Source organism: Pantherophis guttatus, chromosome 8 (genome assembly GCF_059756535.1).
Source record: "Pantherophis guttatus breed Tessera chromosome 8, ASM5975653v1, whole genome shotgun sequence".
Classification (NCBI taxonomy): domain Eukaryota; kingdom Metazoa; phylum Chordata; class Lepidosauria; order Squamata; family Colubridae; genus Pantherophis; species Pantherophis guttatus.
In genome coordinates, this window is record NC_142070.1 from 8,093,687 (window position 1) to 8,119,289 (window position 25,603).

General features: G+C 42.7%; 1 protein-coding gene across 1 annotated transcript in view; it reads left to right on the forward strand.

The window, feature by feature from the left end:
* The window catches only part of FAM47E (family with sequence similarity 47 member E), a 33,418-nt gene extending 13,608 nt beyond the window's left edge, over positions 1 to 19,810 (forward strand). The window contains exons 5-8 of the mRNA XM_087875241.1: positions 2,777 to 2,950; positions 5,255 to 5,407; positions 6,861 to 6,944; positions 19,349 to 19,810. Coding sequence (XP_087731367.1) covers positions 2,777 to 2,950; positions 5,255 to 5,407; positions 6,861 to 6,944; positions 19,349 to 19,474 — 537 coding nt within the window. The 3' untranslated portion in view covers positions 19,475 to 19,810. The remainder of the gene's footprint in view (positions 1 to 2,776; positions 2,951 to 5,254; positions 5,408 to 6,860; positions 6,945 to 19,348) is intronic.
* The last annotated feature ends 5,793 nt before the right edge of the window (positions 19,811 to 25,603 follow it).

Consider the following 25,603-nt stretch of genomic DNA (forward strand, 5'->3'; position numbering starts at 1 on the left):
TAAATTCTTCTATTAGAAGAATATTTTATTCTATTTGATTCAATCAATCAATCAAATAATTGAATCAAAACGCAAAATATCAGCAGCTCCCTACTAAAGGCCACCAGAAGAGGCACCTGGATAAATCTTCTGAATGATCTACCAATGCAGGTAGTCCTCGAATTATGACCACAATGGAGCCCAACATTTCTGTGCTAAGGGAGTCATTCGTTAAGGAAGTTCTGCCCCATTTTACGACTTTTCTTGTCACATTTGTTAAGTGAATCCCTGCAGTTGTCAAATTAGTAACACTGTTGTTAAGTGAATCTAGCTTCCCCATTGACATTGCTTGTGAGAAGCTTAGAAAAAGCTGATCCCATGAGCCCAGGGCACTACAACCGTCATAAATATGAATCAGTTGCCAAGCGTCTGAATTTTGTTCACGTGACCATGGGGATGCTGAAACGGTCGTAAGCAGTGGTGGGATTCAGCCGGTTCGGGAAGGTTCAGGCAAACTGGTGGTTAAATTGCTGGCTGGCCCTGCCCCTCCCTGTCCTGCCCCTTCCAGGAGTCCCTACGCACCCCATTTTGGCTCCTAGGTAAGTGCAGGGAGGCCTCCTAGGCCCAAAACGTGGTGCGGGAGGTGTGGCACCCCCCACTGTGGCCCGTTTTTACTCCCAGTGGTGTCCAGGAGGCCGAGTGCTATCTGTCACACCCCCTGGCCACGCCCACTATGGCCACGCCCACCCAGCCCATCATTAGGGCAGAGAACCGGTCATTAAATTATTTGAATGCCATCACTGGTCGTAAGTGTGAAAACCAGTCATAAGTCACTTTTTCAGAGCTGTTGTAACTTCGAAAGGTCACCGGATGAACTGTTGTAAGTCGAGGACTACCTGTAGCTATCATTCCTACCTGACATTACTGCAGTGAAATATTAGAAAATATTTGACTTTTGAACCACTTCTCCAGATCAGAGGGTCATGGATTGTCTTGGGCACTCCTGTTGAAGGTCACGTTTTGTCTTGCTTCTCTCTTTTGGTTACGCCGCATGATTAAGCAGAAGTAGTCTGGGATGTTAATTCGGAAATCAGAATGCAGAAATGTAAACCGAAGGAGAACGTTGACATTTGTTTTGAAATGTTTGCAATCGGGTAAAAAAAAAATAATAATAAAAAGAGGAAATAGGAAAGGATTTTTCTAAAGAAGCTTGGTGAGTCAGCATGGACGGAACAGTCTGATTAGGGTATTCTGGTCGTGAACCATGATTTACTCTTGTGAAAGTCACAGTGGTTGGAAAGGAAAAAGAAAGGTGCCCTGAGCAATTACTGACCCATATATAAAAGCTTTTTTTTTTTTTTTTTAATGGGAGAGAACCCTCGGACAGAGAACGATATTGGAAATTAGATGTGAATTTTAGAATAGAAGAATGGTATTGTGAAATGTGGAAATTAGCTTTAAACGATAAAATGACATGTGATATTAAAATTAGAAATGGTGACTATAAAGAAGATATTTTCTGGAAAATTTGGAAACCATTTGTGGACTATGCGCTGGGAAAATTGGATGCTTCGGTACCTGTACCCCGAGAACGTGGATTTTGGCGATCATGAGGATATATCCGAAGAACCAAATCTTCCTTTCTTATGTATAGCACAGGGTGAAATATTGTATATGTTGTTTGTAATGTTAGTAATTTAAAAGTTTAAAAATAATAATAAAGAAAAAAAAATGGGAGAGAACCCTGTTTAAAGGCTTAAAGAAGAACCCACAACATTGCTTTAAGCTATGCCTCCACTACAGGCGTGAAAGTAATCCCACCATTATGCACTGTTAAAAGAGAAAGAAAACTGAAGTGCAGCATGTGTTAAGAAAGGGACGCGGTGGCTCAGTGGCTAAGACGCTGAGTGTGTTGATTGCAAAGTCAGCGGTTCAGCGGTTCGAATCCCTGGTGCCGTGTAATGGAATGAGCTCCCGTTACTTGTCCCAGCTTCTGCCAACCTAGCAGTTCGAAAGCACGTAAAAAATGCAAGTAGAAAAATAGGGACCACCTTTGGTGAGAAAGTCTCTAGGAGCCTCTCTAGGAGTCTCTGGAGGCTGGGGACAGGAAAAAACGTCATTTCCTGTTCCACCGGGAGTCGGGAAATGGGCCCTTTCAGCCTCCGTAGGGCCTCCAAGGGAGTGGGAAAGGCTGTTTTCGCCCTTCCCAGATACACAGAGAGGATCTGGAGCCAGGTAAGAAAGAAAAGCGGGCCTTCCCCACCCCGCCCCCAGGCCCTCCAGAGGCAGGAAACAGCCTGGTGGGCCCAGAAGGCCCGAAAATCAGCTGGCCGGCATGCGCATGCGCCCCAGAGCTGAGCTGGCGTGCCCACTATTATGGCTCCGTGTGCCACCTGTGGCACGCGTGCCATAGGTTCGCCATCATGGTTCTAGAACCTCCACATCTTTTTTACATTGTGGCGACCAAAACTGGATGCAGTACTCTAGGTGTGGTCTTACTAAGGCTTTATAGAGCGGTATTAGTACCTCCCTTGATCTTGATTGTATCCCTCTGTTAATGCAATTTAGGATTGCATTGGCTTTTTTGGCTGCCGCCGCACACAGCTGGCTCATATTGAATTGGTTGTCCACTAAGACTCCGAGATCCCTCTCACAGTTACTGTTTTTCATAGATGCTAACTGGGGAATTCTGGGAGTTGAAGTTCAGGCATCTTAAAGCTGCCAAGCTTGAGACCACTGCCCTAGACTGAGTGTTTGCAATGTTTTCTGAACTTGTATTCTTGGTTTATTATCCCAGGGAGGAGAAAAGTACAACATTGACGAAGACACCATCATGAAGCTCTTTGACACGAGGTACGAAAGTGATATCAAGACAGCCACACCCATTAAAATAGTGGAGCTCTATCAAATACCAGCGGAGCTGAGACAATTCCTGGGGAGGCACCCGGGCCGGAAGAAAAGTACCACAAAGGTAAGGAGGCTGAAATGAATGGAACGGTAACAGATACTGAGATAATTATTGAGGGATTCGATAATGTGCGTGTCACATAAAAAGAAATAAGTAGGCAAAGTTTGTCAGCCTCAGCAAGTTTTAAGAAGGGTGGACCAGGGGTGAAATGCTCCCGGTTTGGACCGGATCGCCCGATCCGGTAGCGATGGAGGCGGGTGGCTCAGAGAACTGGTAGCAAAAATCCCTGCCTCCCCCCATTGCCCAGCTGAGCCGCGCAATCATCAGAGGTTTTTTTTTTAATTTTTAAAAGCATTTTTTCTACAACCTCTTTGGCCGAAAAAATGCTTTTAAAAGTAAAAAAAAAAGTCTCTGATGATCGCGCGGCTCAGCTGGGATCGTCAGAGGCTTTTAAAAGCATTTTTTCTGCAACCTCTTCGGCTGAAGAGATTATAGAAAAAATGTTTTTAAAGGGAAAAAAAAGCCTCTGCCGATCAGGCAACTCAGCTGGGATCGTCAGAGCTTGGATCCTCAGAGCCATTTAAAAGAAAAAAATTTTTTTTCTTTTAAATGGCTCTGACTATCCAAGCTGAGTTGCCTGATCGGCAGGCAACTCAGCTGGGATCGTTAGAGCTTGGCTGGTCAGAGCCATTTAAAAGGTAAAAAAGGCTCTGATGATCGCGGACCTAAGCTGGGCACGGGGGGCGGGGGGCAGGGATTTTTGCTACCGGTTCTCCAAACTGCCCACCGCCATTGCTACCTACTCGCCCGAGCCGGTCCAAACTGGTATGTGTGTCATGTGTGCATGCACATGCGCATGCGTGGGGGGGGTTTTTGTCCCGCATGAATGCACAGAAGGTGGGGTGTGGGGCATGCCCCGCACCCCGTTTTTGGTCCCAGGAGGCTTCAGGGAGGCCTGCTAACATCAAAAGAGGGGTTGTGCGCGCATACGTGGGGGGCGGGGGAGCATGGGGGGGTCACACGCGCATGCATGGGGGGCATTACATTATGGGTGTTGGCATGCTTGCGTGTGCTGTCATGCACATGCACACACTTTCAGCACCCGAGGAGAAAAAGGTTCACCATCTCTGGTGTAAAGTCTGCTTGCATAGGGGGTTGGACTAGAAGACCTCCAAGGTCTCTTCCAACTCTGTTTATTCTATTCCTATTCCTATTCCTATTCCTATTCCTATTCCTATTCCTATTCTATTCTATTCTATTCTATTCTATTCTATTCTATTCTATTCTATTCTATTCTATTCTATTCTATTCTACTCTCTATTTTACTCTATTCTACGTTATTCTACTCTATTCTATTCTACTCTATTCTACGCTACTCTGTTCTCTATTCTACTCTACTCTATTCTACTCTACTCAACTTTATTCTACTCTATTCTATTCTATTCTCTATTCTACTCTATTCTACGCTACTCTACTCTACTCTACTCTATTCTCTATTCTATGCTACTCTGTTCTCTATTCTACTCTACTCTACTCAACTCTATTCTATTCTACTCTACTCTATTCTACTCTACTCAACTTTATTCTATTCTATTCTATTCTATTCTATTCTATTCTATTCTATTCTATTCTATTCTACTCTCTATTCTACGCTATTCTACGCTATGCTACTCTACTCTACTCTACTCAAGTCTATTCTGTTCTATTCTATTCTATTCTATTCTATTTTACTCTACTCTACTCTACTCTACTCTACTCTACTCTACTCTACTCTACTCTACTCTACTCTATTCTCTACTCTATTCTCTATTCTCTATTCTCTATTCTATTCTATTCTTTTCTATTCTATTTTATTGAAGGACAAGAATGCAAATAGTTTTGTAGTTGTTTGGAAACAGCTTCTGGACTTTCTGCATGAAAGAGAGAGAAAAATGAAACCTTGACTTTGGGCTTTGACAATTAAGTGGGTGGTTGTTGTTGTTGTTGTTGTTGTTATTATTATTATTATTGGTTAATCTTTAGTGAGATTCACAGCCTTTGAGGCTGGTTAATAGCTCAGCAGCTCGAATCCTAACCAAGGACCTAGGAACTGTTGTTGTTGTTGTTGTTGTTGTTGTTGTTGTTGTTGTTGTTGTTGTTGTTGTTATTATTATTATTATTATTATTATTATTATTATTATTATTATTATTATTATTATAGCTAGTGGTTATTATTTGCAATAACTACAAAGTTGGCTCCAAGCTCCCTTCCAACTCTGTTATTCTGTGCAACCCAAAGAATGAAAGAACTAAAAGACTCTCGGTCTTGGGTGCAGAAAACGCGTCAATGACCAGGACACTGGAAAAACTGACATCTCTTGTCTTTAGCTCGCCCCTTCTGAGCCCAAATGGGAAAAGATTAAATATGGAGCCTGGTACCTTCCTCCAAAGACATGGAAAAAGAAACGAGCAACCGAGAAGGAAGAAATTCCTGAATGTATGCAAATCTTCCTGAACGCCAGGAAGAAGATTGTCCAAAAGGTAACTTCACAGCATTCCACATTGTATTCTTTGCCGGTTTCCCCTCAGGGTTGGTTCTCCTCACTACTTCTGGTGTGTTTTTTAGCCCTATTTGAAATTTACTGTGTTTAAATTCTTTATTAATAGAATAAATAAATTTAATTAATAAATAAATAAATAATTTTTTTTATTAACTACCAAGCTCAGAGAGTGCCAAGTATACCCCATAGCCATCCTCTTCCTCCTTGCAAACCCCACTCCCTTCTAGACTGATGATGTTACCTAGTTTGGTAATGAAACGTCTTCAAGAAAACCACCAAGCTCAAAAAGTGTTGTGGCCCGTCAACAGCCTGTGCAGATTGTAGCTGATTCCGACAACGAGGAGGCTGGTGTGATGCTGTGCCAGCAGCCTGTGCAGCTGGCGCTCGAATCGGACAGTGAGGAGGCTGGAGAAGATGTGGTGCCAGAGGCAGGGATTCAGCCAAGGCCTTCAGAACCTCCAAAAGCTCCTTTAAGTGAAGAGGATGAAGAGGAGGAGCCTCTTCTCAATGCATGGGTGCGCAGAGCTGCCAAAAGGCAGGAGTGGCTCCTCAGGAGGAGGTCTCCTGGAGAGTAAGGCTTGGGGCTAATTGGCCACTCCCTTAGCCTATTTAAGAAGGAATGCCACTTGCAACAAGCTGTAGAGAACAACTTTAGTTCACTCTCCTTCACGTCTGCAAAATTGCTTCTGGGCTTTCTGCCAACTCTGGTAAGACTGTGATTCCCTTGTCTTAGAATTCTGGTAGGTTGTTAAGACAGTTCATTAACAGCCTTTGAATGATAAAGACTAAGTTATTTTGAGTAAAATAAGCTTTGTATAGAGTTTGTGTGTGCTGCGTTCTTTGGGGTCCGTAGCTGAGGTAGAACAGAAAGTGCCAAGTATACCCTATAGCTATCCTCCTCCTCCTTGCAAACCCCACTCCCTTCTAGACTGATGATGTTACCTAGTTTGGTAACAAAACGTCTTCAAGTAAACCACCTAAATTTTTTTCCAGTTCTGTCTTGGATTTGCTCTTCAAATTCTTTAGGACTATCCAAGGACTGTTTCTTTGGATAGTAATCTTCTTTCCTGTTCTCCAGTTATATGAAGTACCTTCTGGGGTATTATATAAACCAAGGGTCTCCAACCTTGGCAACTTGAAGACTTGTGGACTTCGACTCCCAGAATTCCTCAGCCAGCTTTGACTTCACTTGGAACGTGCTGACACGAAGCTCCTAATAAATAACTGGATTTCTTTTGAAGCTTGGCTCGAGGCTCACGATTTAATTAGGGCATCCATCGGGGACCGTGACAGCTAAGTCTTGTGGTCCATGGTCATGACCCCTGGCCACAAGAAGTATTTAAAGGGGGAACCGTGGTGAAGAAAAGGTTGAGAACTACTTAGAATTTAAGCAGTCTCTTGACATGAAAAGTGAACCAGCATTCTCTTTGCAGGCTGAGGCGGAATTAGAATCGTCACTCCATGGAACGTATGCCTTCGAACAATTCCTTGAAAACAAAGGCTACAGGAAGCCTCAGGTGAGTGAACTCCTGGGATTTGATCCCAGATTGGAGCTGGGCTCCCCGCAGACCGATGGAGGCAGTGACATTCTGTCTACCTTAGAGTGGTTAAGTTGGTGACTGTCAGGACCTCAAACCTAGTGAGACCTGTCTGCTCATCTGCCCACCATTGGCTGGCTTCTTGCCGTTTGAAAATACAGGTAGTCCTTGGCTTACGATCGACTCAAAAAAAGGGGATTTATGACCCAGATTCGAAGTTCTGACGGTCGGGTCTCCTCTGCAGTCACGTGACTCAACAACAGAACTGCGTTTATGGCCGTGAGCAGCATTCCATGGTGACATGATTGCATTTTGCAATGGTTTTGCCGAAAAACAGCAAAACCATGCCCCTAGAGCATGGTGTCAAACTCAAGGCCCGGGAGCTGGAGCAAGCCAGCAGGGTTGCTTAGATCTGGCCTGCAGGGCTTCCCTGGAAACAGCGAAGGACCGGCCCACGGTGCCTCTGCCAGCAAAAAGGGAGCTGGGGAGGGCCTCCAGAGTCCTGTTTTCACTGGCAGAGGGTTGCAGGAGGCCATCGCAGCCGAAAATGGCGCTCGGAAGCCCATTTTCGCTGGCAGAGCGCTCGGGCCGCCACAGGCGCCCCTGATACGAGTGATGTCAAGCTGGCCACGCACACCCTGGCCACGCCCTTCCAGCCCCCCCCTCCCCGGAGGTCAAACACAACCCTGATGCCGCCCTCAATGAAATCGAGTTCGACACCCCTGCCCTAGAAAATCATTGATTCACTTAATGCAAGTGCCATTGTTTATGTTTTTTATGTTTATGTTTTATTAAATTTATATACCACCCTACTCCCGAAGGACTCAGGGCGGTGAACAGGCACAAAATAAAATACATAAATACAAAAGTTAGAAACATAATTAAAACCAAATTAAATAATTTAGCCCAAGACAATTAAAAATCCCAATAATTTAAAACAAATTAAAATTTCAATTTAAAAATTTAAAAGAAAGGGGAGAAAATTAGGCCAGGCCGGCTTGCTGGAATAGGAGAGTCTTAAGAGCACGGCGGAAAGTGCGCAGATCCGGGATCCTCCGTATCTCCGGAGGGAGCTCGTTGCAGATAGTGGGTGCCCCCACAGAGAAGGCCCTCCCCCTGGGGGCCGCCAGTTGACACTGCTTGGCTGACGGCACCCGGAGGAGCCCCTCTCTATGAGAACGTACCGGCCGGTGGGAGGCTGTTTGTGGTAGTAGGCGGCCCCGTAAATTGTGGTCGTACATCCAAGGCTACCTGTAGATGGGATACCCTGTTTCTCCCCCAAAATAAGACATCCCCTGATAATAAGCCCAATCGGGCTTTTGAGCGCACGGCAATAAGGCCAAGTGCTTATTTCAGGGTTCAACGCTGACTGGGGAATTCTGGGAGTTGAAGTCCACAAGTCTTAAAGTTGCTAAGGTTGGAGACCCCTGTTCTAGTCCAATCCCGTGCGCAAGGCAGGAGACCTTATAAAACGTAACGTACTTGTAGTACCTGCTCAAAAATCTTGTTTTTCCAGGTAAGACCGAATAACCCGCCATTCATCAAAGTCTACTTCTGCTTAGAATCTCGCTTTGTTCATTTCCGCATCAGTAGCTTTACCTCGTCGTGGATTGTTCTAAGAGAAACACGAGGGTGGTGAGAGAAAGCAAAAAGGCAAACCAGACATTAGGAGTTTTCAATCCAAAGAAAAAAAACATGGACAGGACAAGATTTCTCCCTTCTCCCCTTTAAAATTCCTCTTCCGTGGGCCTTAGAACATTCCTTTCAAGAACCTTGTAACGGAGGTCAGTTTTTATCACTCTCTTCTTGCAGGCTTACTCAAGTCACCCGTTCAACCGATTGATGTAGAAAGAAGACTGGGTCAGTCTTTTGATTCACATCTTGGCCCCTTGATCTCCTCAGATGAATTAGTTTTCCTGCTGCCTTTGACCAAACCGGCTTCACAGCTTTGGTGGGAAAAAAAAAAATTAAATTAATGAATATCCAAATCGTCCATTTAAAAATCCTCATTTTAAGTTGCAGTAAGCATTGGGTATTTTGTAGTTCAGTAACTGGGGAAGATCATATAAACGTAAAGGACTGCGAATAGAAATAGAATGACTGTGGAAGGAGCAAGCAAAGGTAGTCCCAATAACCATAGGCTCCTTGGGTTCAATCCCAAAAACAGCTGGAGCACCAACTGAACACCATCGGCATTGACAGATTCACCATCAGTCAATTGCAGAAGGCAGATTCTCTTGGAACAGCTTACATCCTGCAAGGATACCTGTAACACCAACAAGGATCCCCATTGGCCTTGTTGTGGCTCCGTTGCCTGAGCCTGGGCTATTGACAGATGCAGACTCTGAGAGTGAGGGAGAGGAGTTGGCAAGGCCTCCCTCTCCAGGACCCTCCTCTCTGGCAATGCCTCCGGAGGACACCGAAGGCCAAACGATAGGCTCAGAGCCAAGCATGTCCCCGCAGCCACAGGTGGACAGCGACGAAGAAGATAAGTGCTGGCTGGACCCTCGGCAGAGGCGCAGGGAGAAGCGTGCGCAGCAGAGGGGAAGGCTTGCCAGAGATTAGCTGAGTCACTGGACCACACCCCACAGGGTATAAATGTGGGTGTGGTGGCCGGTTCAGTTTGTGACGAGCAAAAACTGGAAATAATCCATGATCTCTGCGTTACTGGACTTTGCCTGCTTTATCGGACTGCATTTGGATTAATCCTTGTATTGTTGAAACTCTGCCTGTTTTATCGGAATGCTTGCAGTCTAATCTTTGTTTTGTGTGAGTAAAGTCTGAATTGGCAGCTAGCCACTGGGTTGCTGCCTGCTTTATCTTCAAAGAGTTTTGTCGTGTGGCTTATTAACTCTGGGCCGTCTGTGGGGGTGCGTGTGTGGTACGGGGACAGAACAGGCCTATTCCAGGTCCTTGAAAAGGACTCGCTTGGTAGACAAAAATGCCCAATCCTGTCTGAACAATTGGGTGACTATGACAAACCATAGTAATATTATTATCTCTTTTATTTATTAAACATGAAACTCAGTCAACTGAACATTTAAAAATGTGTCACAAGTACAATTGACTCAGTGGTGGGCTTCAAATTTTTTTACTACTGGTTCTGTGGGCGTGGCTTGGTGAGCATGGCATGGCTTGGTGGGCGTGGCAGGGGAAGGATACTGTAAAATCTCCATTTCCTTCTGATCAGCTGGGACTCGGGAGGCAGAGAATAGATGGTGGCGGGGCCAATCAGAATTTTTACTACCGGTTCTCTGAACTACTCAAAATTTCCACTACCGGTTCTACAGAACTGGTCAGAACCTGCTGAAACCCAGCTCTGGATTGACTGGTGCTAATGTTTGATAACGGGTTGCTGCCAGCGTCCTAGGTATCAACCAAGTATCTTCTTAAAATATATGATGTTCTGGGTAGCGCAGTTTTTTGCAATTCCACGGGTGTTATTGCAGGAAGCTGCAATTTCTTGATGTGTTTTGTAAAATTCTTGGACATGGTACCAAGTGCCCCAATGACAATGGGTATCACTGTTACATGTTTCATCCATAGCCGTGTAGTTTTGATGGCCAGGTTGCAAAATTTTGTGATTCTTTTCCAGTTCTTTTTCTTCGAGTCTGGCGTCTCCTGGTACATTATTAGTATTATTAGTATTATTTACTTTATTCATTAAACATGAAACTCAGTCAACTGAACATTCAAAAATGCATCACAAATATCATTGACTGGTGCTAATGGTTGATACAGGTTGCTGCCAGCGTCCTAGGTACGCCTAGGTACGTTTCGTCGGGCCCTAAAAACCCATTTATTTCAATTAGCTGGGCTGGCTTGAGTCAAATTTTAAACGGATTTTAAATTGGAATGTTTTAATTACGGCCAAAATTATTTAATTATTTTAAACAGATTTTAGATTTTGTATGTTTTGTATGTATGTCTTGTTTTTACTTTGGCTGTTCACCGCCCTGAGTCCTACATTGGAGAAGGGCGGTATAGAAATTTAAACAAATAAATAATAAATAAATAAGGTATCAACCAAGTACCTTCTTAAGATGTACAATGTTCCGAGTAGCGCAGTTTTTTGTAGTTCCGCTGGTGTTATTGCAGGAAGCTGCAATTTCTTGATGTGTTTTGTAAAATTCTTGGACATGATACCAAGTGCCCCGATGACAATGGGTATCACCGTAATAATAATAATAATAATAATAATAATAATAATAATAATAATAATAGTAGTAGTAGTAGTAGTAGTAGTAGTAGTAGTAGTTAATCTTTAGTGAGATTCACAGCCTTTGAGGCTGGTTAATAGCTCAGCAGCTCCAGTCCTAACCAAGGACCTAGAAACTGTTAAGGTATCGTCGGAGGATGTAAACTATTCCGAGTAAGGTGGTTTTTTGTAGAGTCAAAATGTTCAAGTCCGGCAAATTTAGAATTTCTAAATAGTGGGGTAGCCCTTTGGGTATTGCTCCAAGGGCTCCAATTAGAATCGGGATATTATTATTATTATTATTATTATTATTATTATTATTATTATTATTATTATTATTATTATTATTATTATTATTATTATTATTATTATTTCATTTCTATACTGCCCTTCTCCCAAAGGACTCAGGGCGGTGTACAGCCTATTTAAAAAACACAAGACAAAACAGCGATTAAAATTTAAAATAATTAAATAAATTTGGCTCAAATTTAAAACCCCAGAATATTTAAATACCCCAATTTAAAACTATTATGTTGATAGCCCGGCCTGGTGGAACAACAGGGTCTTCAGTGCGCAGCGAAACACCCGGAAGTTGGAGATCTTAAGTATTTCCGGGGGCAGTTCATTCCACAGGGCTGGGGCTCCCACAGAGAAGGCCCTCCCCCTGGGTGTCGCCAGCCGACATAACTTGGCCGATGGCACCCGGAGGAGACCCTCTCTGTGGGAGCGAACTGGTCGGTGGGAGGCTATTGGTGGCAGAAGACGGTCTCGGAGGTACCCGGGTCCTATGCCATGGAGCGCTTTAAAGGTGGTAACCAACACCTTGAATCGCACCCGGAAGACCACCGGGAGCCAGTGCAGCTCGCGCAGGAGGGGTGTCACGTGGGCACAACGAGTTGTGCCCATAACCACCCGCGTGGCCGCATTCTGGACCAGTTGGAGCCTCTGAGTGCTCTTCAAGGGGAGCCCCATGTAGAGAGCATTACAATAGTCCAACCGGGAAGTAACAAGGGCGTGAGTGACCGTGTGCAGGGCGTCCCAGTGCAGAAAGGGCTGCAACTGGTGAATCAGGTGAACCTGATAAAAGGCCCCCCTGGCCACGGCCGTCATATGCTCTTCTAAAGATAGCCGCACGTCCAGGAGGACACCCAGATTGCGAGCCCTCTCCGTGGGGGGCAAAGATTCACCCCCAATAGTCAGCAATGGCACCTGCTGACTATATCGGGGCGCCGGAAGCCACAGCCACTCGGTCTTGGAGGGGTTGAGTCTGAGCCTGTTCCTCCCCATCCAGACCTGCACGGCCTCCAGGCAGCGAGACATCACATCAAGGGCATTGTTGGGGTGGTCTGGGGTGGAGATGTACAGCTGAGTATCATCAGCGTACAGATGGCACTTCACCCCAAAACCACGGATGATCTCACCCAGCGGCTTCACATAAATGTTGAACAGGAGGGGAGAGAGGACCGACCCTTGCGGCACTCCCCATGCGAGACGCCTCGAGGTCGACCTCTGTCCCCCTGCCAACACGAACTGCGAGCGGTCGGAGTGGAAGGAGGAGAACCACCGCAAAACGGTGCCCCCTATTCCTAATCTAAATATGGGTCATAAAGCACATAGGCTTTTAAGAGTCTGAACATGTATGGAACTAAGTAGGGAATCTATTGGCAGGAATTGTTACGAGGCTGATTCCTGAAGCATTAAGTAAATGTTTGCAAAGTTCTTTTAGCAAAAAACAGAGAAGAAAGGGCAGAATGCTAAAGAGGAATAACCTTTTACCTCGCAGCTCCTGTCTTCTGGGAACTAAAACACCCACACAAACAGACGACTCCCTCGAAAAGAGGCATTCAGACCACATATACTACACCCACAGTTTAAAGGTCACTTTGTAGATTAGATATCATACATACTTCTTTTACAAGAGTACACTTCAGAAATAGAAGGGAGAAGCAGTACGCACCCTGCCTTCTGGCCCTAAAAGAATGGAGGGATTTAAGTCATCATCACCTTCACTGTTGTCATTGGACAAATTTTTGCAGAAGCAGGAATTAGTGGAGGGTTAGTTTACTTGCTCCTTCGTGGCCAGTGTGAGCCTCTTACTTATCACATATTCCTGAAAAATATAACCCAGAAGAGGCAGACGGCAATGGTTACAAGCAAAAGTGGGTTTCAGCAGCTTCTGACCAGTTCTGGAGAACCGGCAGCTGAAATTTTGAGTAGTTCGGAGAACCGGTAGTAAAAGTTCTGACTGGCACCGCTCCCATCTATTCTCTGCCTCCCAAGTCCCAGCTGATCGGGAGGGAATGGGGATTTTGCAGTAACCTTCCCCTGGAGTGGGGACAGAATTGAGATTTTACAATATCCTTCCCCTGCCACGCCCACCAAGCCATGCCACGCCCACCAAGCCACACCCACAGAACCAGTAGTAAAAAAATTTGAAACCCACCGCTGATGCACGCATATCTACCTTCAGAAGCATCTGATAAACGTTTAATTTAATTTATTCTTAATTATTTTAACTTTTATATTGCATGTTATTTTAATTCTCAGCTGTTCACTGCCCTGAGTCCCTTCGGGGAGAAGGGCGGGATATAAATTTAATAAATAATAATAATAATAATAAAGATTGGCTGATATCTGCTCCTTAATACACGAAGAAATAAAATTAGTTCATAGTAACAAACATGATCTTCTAGCTATGATCTGAAGTGTAGGTGGTAAGCAGAGAGTCACATGTTAGACTAGGGTTATTCAGGTAGAAGACTGGGCATTTAGTTTTAGCTTAATGCTGCTCAAACTGACTATAAGATTGTAGTGTTTAAGATTTTCAGATTAAAGAAGGATAATGCTTATCTCTCCTAGGAAATAATGTCATTCTGACTATAGTGCTATCCCAGCTATTACATTAAATCGCAGTCTAGACCAGTGTTTCTCAAATCTTGGCAGCTTGAAGACGTATGAACGTCAAATCCCAGTATTCCCCAACCAGAATAGCATTGCTGGCTGAGAATTCTGGGATTTGAAGTCCATCCATCCATCCATCCATCCATCCATTCTCTCTCTCTCTCTCCCTCCCCCCCTGTCTTTAATCTCTCTCTCTCTCTCTCTCTCTCTCTCTCTCTCTCTCTCTCTCTCTCTCTCTCTCTCTCTCTGTCGTCTCTCTGTCATCTATCTATCTATCTATCTATCTATCTATCTATCTATCATCAAAGATTTCTTTTCTTCATATAAAATACAAATAATACCAGTAAAAACAATAGAAAACTGGAAAAGAAAGGGAATAGAGGGGATAAAGTGAAGGAAAGGGGAAAAATAAATAAATAAATAAATAAATAAAATAACAAGCAGTGACTTCTGACTTTTTTCAGTGCAGTAAGATATATAGTAAAGTTGCAATATCAACTCCGTAGTTATTGCAAATAATAACTAGCTATTTCTATAATAATAATAATAACCCACTTAATTGTCAAAACCCAAAGTCAAGGTTTCATTTTTTTCTCTCTCTTTCATGCGGAGAATCCAGAAGTTGTTTCGAAATAACCACAAAACTATTTGCATTCTTGTCCCTAATTGATGTAGAGTAGAGTAGAGTAGAGTAGAATAGAATAGAATAGAATAGAATACAGAGTAGAGTAGGAAATAGAATAGAATAGAATAGAATAGAATAGAATAGAATAGAATAGAATAGAATAGAATAGAATAGAATAGAATAGAATAGGAAATAGAATAGAGCAGAGGTCTTCAAACTTGGCAGCTTTAAGATTTGTGGACTTTAAGCATAGCTGGCTGGAGAATTCTGGGAGTTAAAGTCCACAAGACTTAAAGCTGCCAAGTTTGAAGACCTCTGGAACAGAGTGTCAAACTTCCAAGTAACATGTCCCATAAAAAAAAATCCAAGGCATCCATTTTCCTTTAGAGTCTATTTATTAGGAATATATCAAATTGCAAGGACTTGGCCTGGCTCTGGAATTACACCCAATAAAAAGGAAAGACAGAAACATCCCCCCTGAATCACAACCTCCAATCAATTCTCAGGCCATCAGTCCGGTTGGACTCCAAACTCCACCTTCCTCCTGCTGCAGGCATTTTCTCTGATCCTACGGGAAGGAATGCCACCTAGACTAACATTCCCCCGTTATCTCTATAAACCCCACCTCTCAACGGTTAGAGAGTGGCGAGCCTAAAGTAATACTAAATCCCTTAACTAGCAAACCTAGAAGCTAAGAAAAGAATAGACAAGAAAAAATGGCTACACATATGTCATCTTTCTAGAGTAGAGTAGAGTAGAGTAGAGTAGAATAGTGTAGACTAGAGTAGAGTAGAGTAAGTAGAATAGTGTAGAGTAGAGTAGAATAGAATAGAGTAGAATAGAGTAGAGTAGAGTAAGTAGAATAGTGTAGAGTAGAGTAGAGTAGAATAGAGTAGAATAGAGTAGAGTAGTGTAAAGTAGAGTAGAGTAGAGTAGAATAGAATAGAATAGAATAGAATAGAATAGAATAGAATAGAATAGAATAGAATAGAATAGAATAGAATAGAATAGAATAACAGAGTTGGAAGGGACCTTAGAGGTCTTCTAGTCCAACCCCATACTCAAGCAGGAAACTCTATACCATTTCAGACAAATTGTTGTCCAATCTCTTCTTAAAAAACTCCAGTGATGGAGTGCCCAATTAATGCAGTCACCTTTACCATCTTATTCCAGTTCCATCATCTTTTCAATTCCATTCCTCCATTGTGGGGGCTAAAATCCACCCATCTTCAAGTCTCCAAGCCTGAGAAACTCAGGTTGCAGAAATAAATAAGGTTGGGGAAAAAAAAAATCTTTCCGAATTTTTCAGAACAACTTTGGGAATCTCTAACTGTCCCACCAGGGTGCAGCATTTAACCAGCTTTATTTTTTTATCATGCTTGGGGCAGGGGAGAAACAAAAACAAAGGAGAGCAAAACATTATTAGAACTTAAATGAGAAACCACGAGGAAATCTGTTTAGACTGGATGTTTTTGGAAAAAAAAAATTCATGGAAGAGAGGAATGAGACACTACTTCTCCATATGCAGGGGTGGGCTACTGGGGGTTCGCACGAGTTCAGGAGAACCTCTAGCTAAGATTCTGTGCAGTTCGGAGAACCCCCAAATCCCAAGCCTGGCTGGCCCCTCCCACCCCACCCTCCCCTCCCAGGAGTCCCCACGCGGCCGGTTTTGGATGCAGGTAAGTGCAGGGCACGTACGGAGGCTCAGGGAGGGTGAAAAATGGGCCTACCAGAAGTTTCGGAAGGCCAGAAGAGGGCCTCCGGGGCAGAGGTGGGTTTCAGCAGGTTCTGACCAGTTCTGGCGAACCGGTAGCGGAAATTTTGAGTAGTTCGGAGAACCGGTAGTAAAAATTCTGACTGGCCCCGCCCCCATCTATTCTCTGCCTCCCAAGTCCCAGCTGATCGGGAGGAAATGGGGATTTTGCAGTAACTTTCTCCTGGATTGGGGAGGGAATGGAGATTTTACAGTATCCTTTCCCTGCCATGCCCACCAAGCCACGTCCATCAAGCCACATGTACAGAACCGGTAGTAAAAATTTTTGAAACCCACCACTTCTCCAGAGCCTGGGGAAGCCGTTTTCGCCCTCCCGGAGGCTCGAGAAACCTTCCGGAGCCCAGGGAGGGCAAAAGGCCCACCATGGTGCAGGAGGACTAGGCCACACCCACCATGGCCACGCCCACCCAGCAACCGGGCAGTGAACCCCTTGCTAAAATTTTTGAAGCCCACCCCCTGTTCATATGGATATGTCTATGCGGATTTCAAGAGCTGAGCTTGAGGGAGAAGCTTTACTTCTTTAACTGTCAGTTATTCATAGATTAAAATCTAAAGCAAGTAGTAGACAAATAGGTAAATTCACAGGCCAAAAATTGCAGTGCAGGTAGTCCTCGATTTACGACCACAGTTGAGCCCAAAATTTCAGCTGCTAAGTGAGAGATTTGTTAAGTGGATTTTTTTGCCCCATTTTGCAGCCTTAACTTGCCACATTTGTTAAGTGAATCACTGCAGTTGTTACATTAGTAACATGGTTGTTAAGTGAATCTGGCTTCTCCCCACTGACTTTGCTTATCAGGTCGCAAAAAGTCTTCGGCCTACATTGCTTTACTTATTTATTTGGGTTATTTATTCATTTTGTGTAGCCTCTCAGTCCCATTGAGACTCTGGGTGGCATACAATGATATTAATGCAAGACCTGAATTTTCCAGAGAAACGTTAGATGACACAAGCTACAGACAGTCCTCATCTTACAACGGCTCATTTAATGACCATTTGAAGTTAAAATGGCACTGAAAAAAAGTGACGTATGAACATATTTCACTCTTATGACCATTGCAGCATCCCCGTGGCCATGTGATCAAAATTCAGACGCTTGGAAGTTGTAGCGTCCCGGGATCATGTGATCACCTTTGTGTGACCTTCTGACAAGCAAAGTCAGTAGGGAAGCCAGATCCGCTTAACGACCATGTTACTAACTTAAATAACTGTGACAAGAAACGTCATAAAACAGGGCAAAACTCACTTAACAACTCTTTCACTTAGCAACAGAAATTTTTGGCTCAATTGTGGTCGTAAGTCGAGGACCACTTGTATTTTAGTTAAAAACAATACCTTGAAACACGAGGCCAATACTTGGATCTCAATTTGGCTAGGTCTTTTGGGGGACCTGGTTTCCATGAGCTTGCTTCTTAACTTTGGAGTAGAAATTGTACACAATAGTACCATGTTTCCCCGAAAATAAGACCCTGTCTTATATTATTTTGAACCGCGAAATAAGCACTTGGCCTTATTTTCGGGGAGGTCTTATTATTTTGAGGCGCGTGGAGCAAGATGGGGCTCCTCTTGCCATCTTACCTGATATCCAGCTCTGCGTTTAAATATTTTCAGGGAGGGCTTATTTTGGGGGGGAGGCTTATTTTAGTGCACGGGCTCAAAAGCCTGATTGGGCCTATTATCACGGGATGTCTTATTTTGGGGGAAACAGAGTAGTTAGCTAGATTGATCCATTCGATTTTCTTTGGTGTCCAAAGTAGAACATTACAGACTAACAATCCAATGTTATTTGAGGGGAGAAAGTTCTACGCTTGGGTTAAATCCTCTCTACTAATTCCACCAAATTATTATAGTTGCTTCTCCTCTTCTAATGTGGATTCCTCTTCAGATATTGGTAAGTATGAGAAATGTTCAGGATTGAGTCCCAATAGTGATTTCTTTAAAATTGTCTTGCTTGAAGAATGACTGGGCTTTTCCAAAACTGTGAAATTGTGTGAGGGACTTGTGATAATCCCATTCCTGTTGGGTCACAACTCTCCTTATCCTAATCGCTGCCAAGCTGGTTAGGGACAAAGGAGTTAATAATAATATTTTCGGGGTTGTGAATTCAACACATCCTCAGCATAACTTGCTCACGTTGACCTGTTCATCTTCTAGTTACTAACCTAGCTCTCTGCCCACCAAACCTTCTTATATCAATGTAATATTTGATGTCACAATGGGCTACGAGTGGGGATTGCGAGCGACTCATATAAGGTAATAAGCCGTGACATATACTGTATTTTTCAGACTATAAGACGCACCTAGATTTAGAGGAGGGAAACAAGAAACAAAATAGTTTTTGGCCTCTGCACCAGTGGTGGGGTTTCTACCGGTTCGCTAGTGGTGGTGGCGGGAGGCTCCGCCCACCCGCCCGGACGTCATCACGGACACTCTGCGCATGTCCTACCTGGCCCTCAGAAGCACTTTGCAGGCCAAAAGCAGGCCTGTTTTTGGTGAAAACAGGCCCGTTTTTGGCGAAAACAGGATGTGTGGAGCACTGCAGAGTGCTTCTGGGGGCCGGGGAAGGCAAAAACAGGATGCATGGAGGGTTCAGGAGGCCAAAAATGGGGCCGTTTTTGGCAAAATGGGATGTGCGGAGCACTGCAGAGTGCTTCTGGGGGCCAGGGAGGGCAAAAATGCGATGCACGGACTGTTTGGGAAGCCAAAAACAGGGCTATATTTGGTCTGTAAGACGCACCGAAATTTTCATCCACTTTTAGGGAGGGGGGGGGAAGGTGCGTCTTATACTCCGAAAAATACGGTAATACTCATAAAATATAGCGCCGTGCCTGTTTGACTGAGGAAATTATGTGACTTTAAGTACTGCTTGTGCTTCTCTATGCTTTCAGTTTCTTCTGCAGATGTTGGCTGCAGGTCATTCTGACAAGATAGCAGAAGACAGCGAGCTTCTCTCCAGGAAGCTTTCGATGAAGGTCCTTCAAGAATTTAGATCGCACTCTTCCGCAACCATTTAAGTGTTAAGTTTTAACCTTTGTAAAACCCGAGTCAAAATGCCACCCACCCGACAGAGCTCTTGTACGCTCCCACTCGTCTTCCTCAGCAGCTGTTGAGTCAGTCACAGTGAAACGCAGAGAGAAATAAGCCAAGAAAATAATAGGAAAGTTCAGCCATGAAATGATTGGCCTTATGCGTTAAATGGGGAGGGAAAGAGTTTTTTCAGACGAGTATGTTTCAGGAGGAGATTAATTTTAAATATAAAAGTAACATCTACAATGTTAGCACAATGGGGAAAAACTTGTGTATCTTGTTTTCACACTGGCGATGTTTAATAAAAAGTTTTTATTGTTTTATTATCTGTGCTTGATTCTCACATGTTCCCTAAAGGGGGTTGTTATATTTTTATAGTTTGTGGGAAAAGAGGAGCATTTAGTCCTCGTTTTTTGTATCCTACCTTTATTATTTTTACAAATAAGATGGCAAACATATCCCACACACCTTTCTCCTCCTATTTTCCCCGCAACAACGTCCCTGTGAGGTAAGTTGGGCTGAGAGAGAGTGATTGGCTCAGTTACCAGCCGGCTTTCATGCTTAAGGCGGGACTAGAACTCATTGTCCACTGGTGATTGGCCCAAAGCCACCCAGCTGACTTTCACGCCTATGGCAAGACTAGAACTCACTGCCTCCTATTTTGTAGCCTGGTGCCTTACCCGCTCTACTTAACGGCTGCAATGATTTGCTTAATGACCACCACAAAAAAATGTTATAAAACCATGGGTATCTCGATTTATGACTGTAAAAATTTATGACCACAAATCTAATCCCAATTGCGGTTGTAAATTGATGCAATAATTGGCAGAAGTGTGTCTGACACTATCCAGGATAAAAAAAAAGGCTATGTAGCAACACTTTTTTCGATTGGCAAAAGTTACCTGAAAGCATAAGTTTTTGTGAGCTACAGCTTTTGCCTCCCAATTCCAATTCATTAGTTGGAAAAGGTCCTGATTTTTTTGCTAACACAACTCTTCCTACAAAGTTGGTGACCTGAAGCATATTTCTCTATTGCTATTCCTACAAAGATATGATTGGTTTATTTCTGAACTTAGGCTGCGCTTGAGAAGACCGACCATTCGAGTGCCTATAAATTTAAATTACACATACAGCAATGCTAAAAGCACTGGATGAGGAGGCAGGATGGAAAAACTCTGCAAATACAGTCTAATTAGCCTCTAGTAAGCCACTACTGCTTTTAATAAGAGAGCTGGAAATCCATCTTCAAAAGCCTCGCCTTTCAAATTAAGAAACAAAGATACAGATCAACATTTTAAAACTAAAGCAAAGAGAGTTTTGTTGAGAATGGACTTGAACATCTTTCCCAGTGTTGAATCAACAGGTAAACGAGTGCCTTGTAAAGCCACAGTGTTAGCTAACATCTAAGATGCTGCAAATCTTGAGCATAATTTCCCTGGATGTTGGTTTAACCCTGTGCAAGATCCTGACTCAAAGGCAGCATCAAAAGAGCAAATACAATTAAATGAGCATAACTGAAATATCTGAGACCGCCTTTCCCTAAGGACATCTACCTGGCTAATCGAATTAGATAGGGTTGGCACTCTCCCAGTTCCTTCCCTTAAATATTCAAAGTGCAAAGCCTTTATTGTCACCGTACATCAAAAATGTACGATGTATACAAGAAAAATGGTTTAGCCTCTACTGGTGCAGTTCATACAAGAATACAAAACAACATGAATAATATATAGAATAATCTTTATACAAGTAGTTGGGGGGGGGAAAAAACTAGTCATATGTTTCCATATGTATGTCATATTCTGTGCAACATATATATTACTCTGGTGTATGATCTTATATCATATTACACACTACATTGGCACTAGTGAAATTCGTCTTATTAATCTGTTTGTGATGCTATATTGTGTTTAGGAATCTGACAATAGAAGCTGGGTAGAAGCTGTTTTTAAACCTATTTGTCCGGCTGGCTATATTTTGGTGTCCTCTGCCCAATGGTAAAAGTGAAAAGAGACACTGGCCAGGGTATTTATAATATTGCTTACTTATGGGGGTTAGGGAGATGTCCCTGCCCCATGGGACATCCTTAGAGGCGAGGTTAAGCAACCTCCATCCTCATAGCTTATTCCAGTAATGCACTGAAGACCCGGCTTTTCCCCCAAGTGATAGCATAGGGATATGATGGCAAACCTATGGCAGGGCCCTCTCTGCAGGCACGCAAGCCATTGCCCAGCCCAGCTCCACCACACGAGTGCGCCTCCTGCTGGCTAGCTGATTTTCAGGATGCGCGGGGGCAGAGCGCACATGGGAGATGCAAGCACAAACCAGGGGTGGGTTCTAAATTTTTTTACTACCGGTTCTGTGGGCATGGCTTATTTTGTGGGCGTGGCTTGAGGGTCATGTGACAATTATTTAGGATTTAGCAGAGGTACTGGTCTGCCAGGCTTTTAACTGCTTGCAGAGCTGTACCGGTCTACTCATTTGTTTTTGTAGGCACTGGTCTACCCATTTATTTTTGCAGGCACTGGTCTACTCATGTATTTTTGGTTCGAATCCCTAATGCCGTATAATGGGGTGAGGTCCCATTACTTGTCCCAGTTTCTGCCAACCTAGCAGTTTGAAAGCACGTAAAAAACGCAAGTAGAAAAATAGGGACCACCTTTGGTGGGAAGGTAACAGCGTTCCGTGCACCTTTGGCGCTTAGTCATGCCGGCCACATGACCACGGAGACGTCTTTGGACGTCTTCTCTTTGGCTTTGAAACGGAGATGAGCATCGCCCCCTAGAGTCGGGAACAACTAGCATATATGTGCAAAGGGAACCTTTATCTTTAACCAAGGAGAGAAGCAACCTCGAACTAAGGAGAAACTTCCTAACAGTGAGGACAATTAACCAGTGGAACAGCTTGCCACCAGAAATGGAGGTTTTTAAAAAGAGATTGGACAATAGAATAGAATAGAATAGAATAGAATAGAATAGATTAGAATAGAATAGAATAGAATAGAATAGAATAGAATTTTTTATTGGCCAAGTGTGATTGGGCACACAAGGAATTTGTCTTTGGTGCATATGCTCTCAGTGTACATAAAAGAAAAGTTCATCAAGAATCATAAGGTACATCACTTAATGATAGTCATAGGGTACAAATAAGCAATCAGGAAACAATATCAATATAAATCATAAGGATACAAGCAACAAAATTACAGTCATACAGTCATAAGTGGAAGGAGATGGGTGGTGGGAACGATGAGAAAATTAATAGTAGTGCAGACTTAGTGAATAGTTTGACAGTGTTGAGGGAATTATTTGTTTAGCAGAGTGATGGCGTTCAGGAAAAAACTGTTCTTATGTCTAGTTGTTCTGGTGTGCAGTGCTCTAAAGCGTCATTTTGAGGGTAGGAGTTGAAACAGTTTATGTCCAGGATGTGAGGGGTCTGTAAATATTTTCACAGCCCTCTTTTTGACTCATGCAGTATACAGGTCCTCAATGGAAAGCAGGTTGGTAGCCATTGTTTTTTCTGCAGTTCTAATTATCCTCTGAAGTCTGGGTCTGTCTTTTTTTTTTTTCATTTTTTTTTTAAACACACAGATAAACATACAATACATCTTTTCGGAACAGAGCATTAATCCGGTCATAAATTTGTTCACCTTTTTGTTCCATCTTTAACACAATTTTATATATTCTATTTTTGCCTTAACACTTATTTCTTAATCTTGACTCGCATATCTCAACTATTACCATTTTATAGAAAGCTTACTCATATTAACTTAATCAAAGCAATTACCCTTTTATTAATCCCCCTTAAATCTTAATTAATTAACATATTTTTTAACATATTTTTAAAAGATTTTTAATTGGTTTGTTATCTTAAATTGGGGCTAAATTAATATATATCCTTTTAATTGTTTTTAATGTTTGTATTGTATGTTTTTATCTGGCTGTACACCGCCCTGAGTCCCTCGGGAGACGGTGCGGTATATAAATTCGAAATAAAATAAAATAAAAATAAATAAATAATTCAAATAATACCTCATAAACATACCACAAATTCACAATTCTTACCCTAAATACTATTAACAATACAGCTCAAACGTGTTTATATTTCTGAATCTTATTTCCATTTCTAAAACTTCCCTACATTTTGTTATTACTTCATATAATATTCATTAAATCTTTATTTTATTTTATTTATTTATTTTATTTAATCAGTGTCTGTCTTGTTGGGTTGCAGAGCCAATGGTACAGGTTCTCCTGCTTGAGCAGGGGGTTGGACTAGAAGACCTTCAAGGTCCCTTTTCCAGCTCTATTCTATTTTTTTTTCCTATTCTTCTTCAATCCTGGGCTAACTTAAACCTCCTTCTCGGGAGGAAGAAGCCGCTCCGCGAGTACTCTTTAAGCGGCTTAAAAGCCCCTCCGCTTTCTGGAATCACCTCCAAGGAGCGCGCCTCACCGTTAAAGAGCCCAGCAATTTTTGTCCGCAGATAAGGCAAAAAGTTTATTAGTTTTAGTTTGATTTGATTTGATTTATATGCCGCCCTTCTCTGGAGACTCAGGGTGGCTTACGATGCTTTTAAGCAATAGCCTTCATACTTTTATATACCTGTTTAGTAGGGCTTTTGCCCCCCCCCCAAGCGGTGTTCTATTTTATACGAAGTCAGCTTATTGCCCCCACAAACCGTGTCCTCATTTTACCTACCTCAGAAGGATGGAAGGCTGAGTCAACCTTGAGCCTGGTCAGAATTGAACTCGCAGTAATTGCAGGCAGCTAAATACTACTTTAACAGTAGTTTAGTCCACTGCACCACCAGACTCCTTCACCGATTCTTCTTTTTTTTTCCCCCTCCTGATCCAGGAAGGGGGGGCCTTTGAAATGTGGGCAGGTTTGCGCGGGGCTTTTAGCCTGCGTGCTTTTTTGTCGCCCCTCCCTCCCTCGATGGGCGGGATCGCTTGGATACGCGCAAGGAAGCGAGCGAGCCCCATCCTATGGCTTGCAACGGTGTAAAAGATGCTCTTTTGCCTTTTAAGAATTCAATCCATATTATAAGAGATGGGATTTATTTTTTATCAATGGCTAGATAATAAAACCTGGAAATGAAACAGGGGTGAGACTATTAGAACATAAGAATGGTAGAAAGGTACAAAATATAATACAAAGAGGAGAACGATGTAATTCCTCTCAGCCAAGGATTCTGGTAGCCAACTGTTTATGATGTGTTTTTTTTTTTAATTTGATTTATATGCCGCCCTTCTCCGGAGAGTCAGGGTAGCTTACAGTGCGTTAAGCAATAGCCTTCATACTTTTGTATATTTTATACAAAGCCAGCTTATTGCCCCCACAAACTGGGTCCTCAATTTACCTACCTTAGAAAGGATGGAAGGCTGAGTCAACCTTGAACCTGGCAAGATTCGAACTTACTTTAATTGCAGACAGCTGGTGTTAAATTACAGTGCTTAGTCTGCAGAGCTATCCAGGCTCCTCATGTTAGTTTCCTCACGTTCTTTTGCATTTGTATTTTGGTCTGTGACCGCAAATAAAAGTAGTAGTAGTAGTAGTAGTAGTAGTAGTAGTAGTAGTAGTAGTTATTACTATTATTATTATTATTGGTTAATCTTTAGTGAGATTCACAGCCTTTGAGGCTGGTTAATATCTCAGCAGCTCGAGTCCTAACCAAGGACCTAGGAACTGTTAAGGTATCGTCGGAAGATGTAAGCTGTTCCGAATAAGGTGGTTTTTTTGTAGAAATTATTATTATTATTATTATTATTATTATTATTATTATTATTATTATTATTATTATTATCATCATCATCATCATCAATACAAAGTGGTATGACTATTGTTGATTGGAGGACGAAGAAACGAATGTTCTACTATAAATATCTGAAAATAATTTTTATAAAAAAAGAGATGAATGAGGATGATGCTACAAAGATACTTATTGGATCGGTAAAATGAGAAATTAGATAATTTAGTAAGTCATGAATATGAGGTGAGGAAGCACAAAAGACTTGTAACCAACCCGCACGCTTGTTTGCAATTGTATGGATGGTGGGTTTATGTTTTTATGTTTTGTTTTAAAATTAAAAAAAAAAAATCTTTTTTTAAAAAAAGAATTCAAT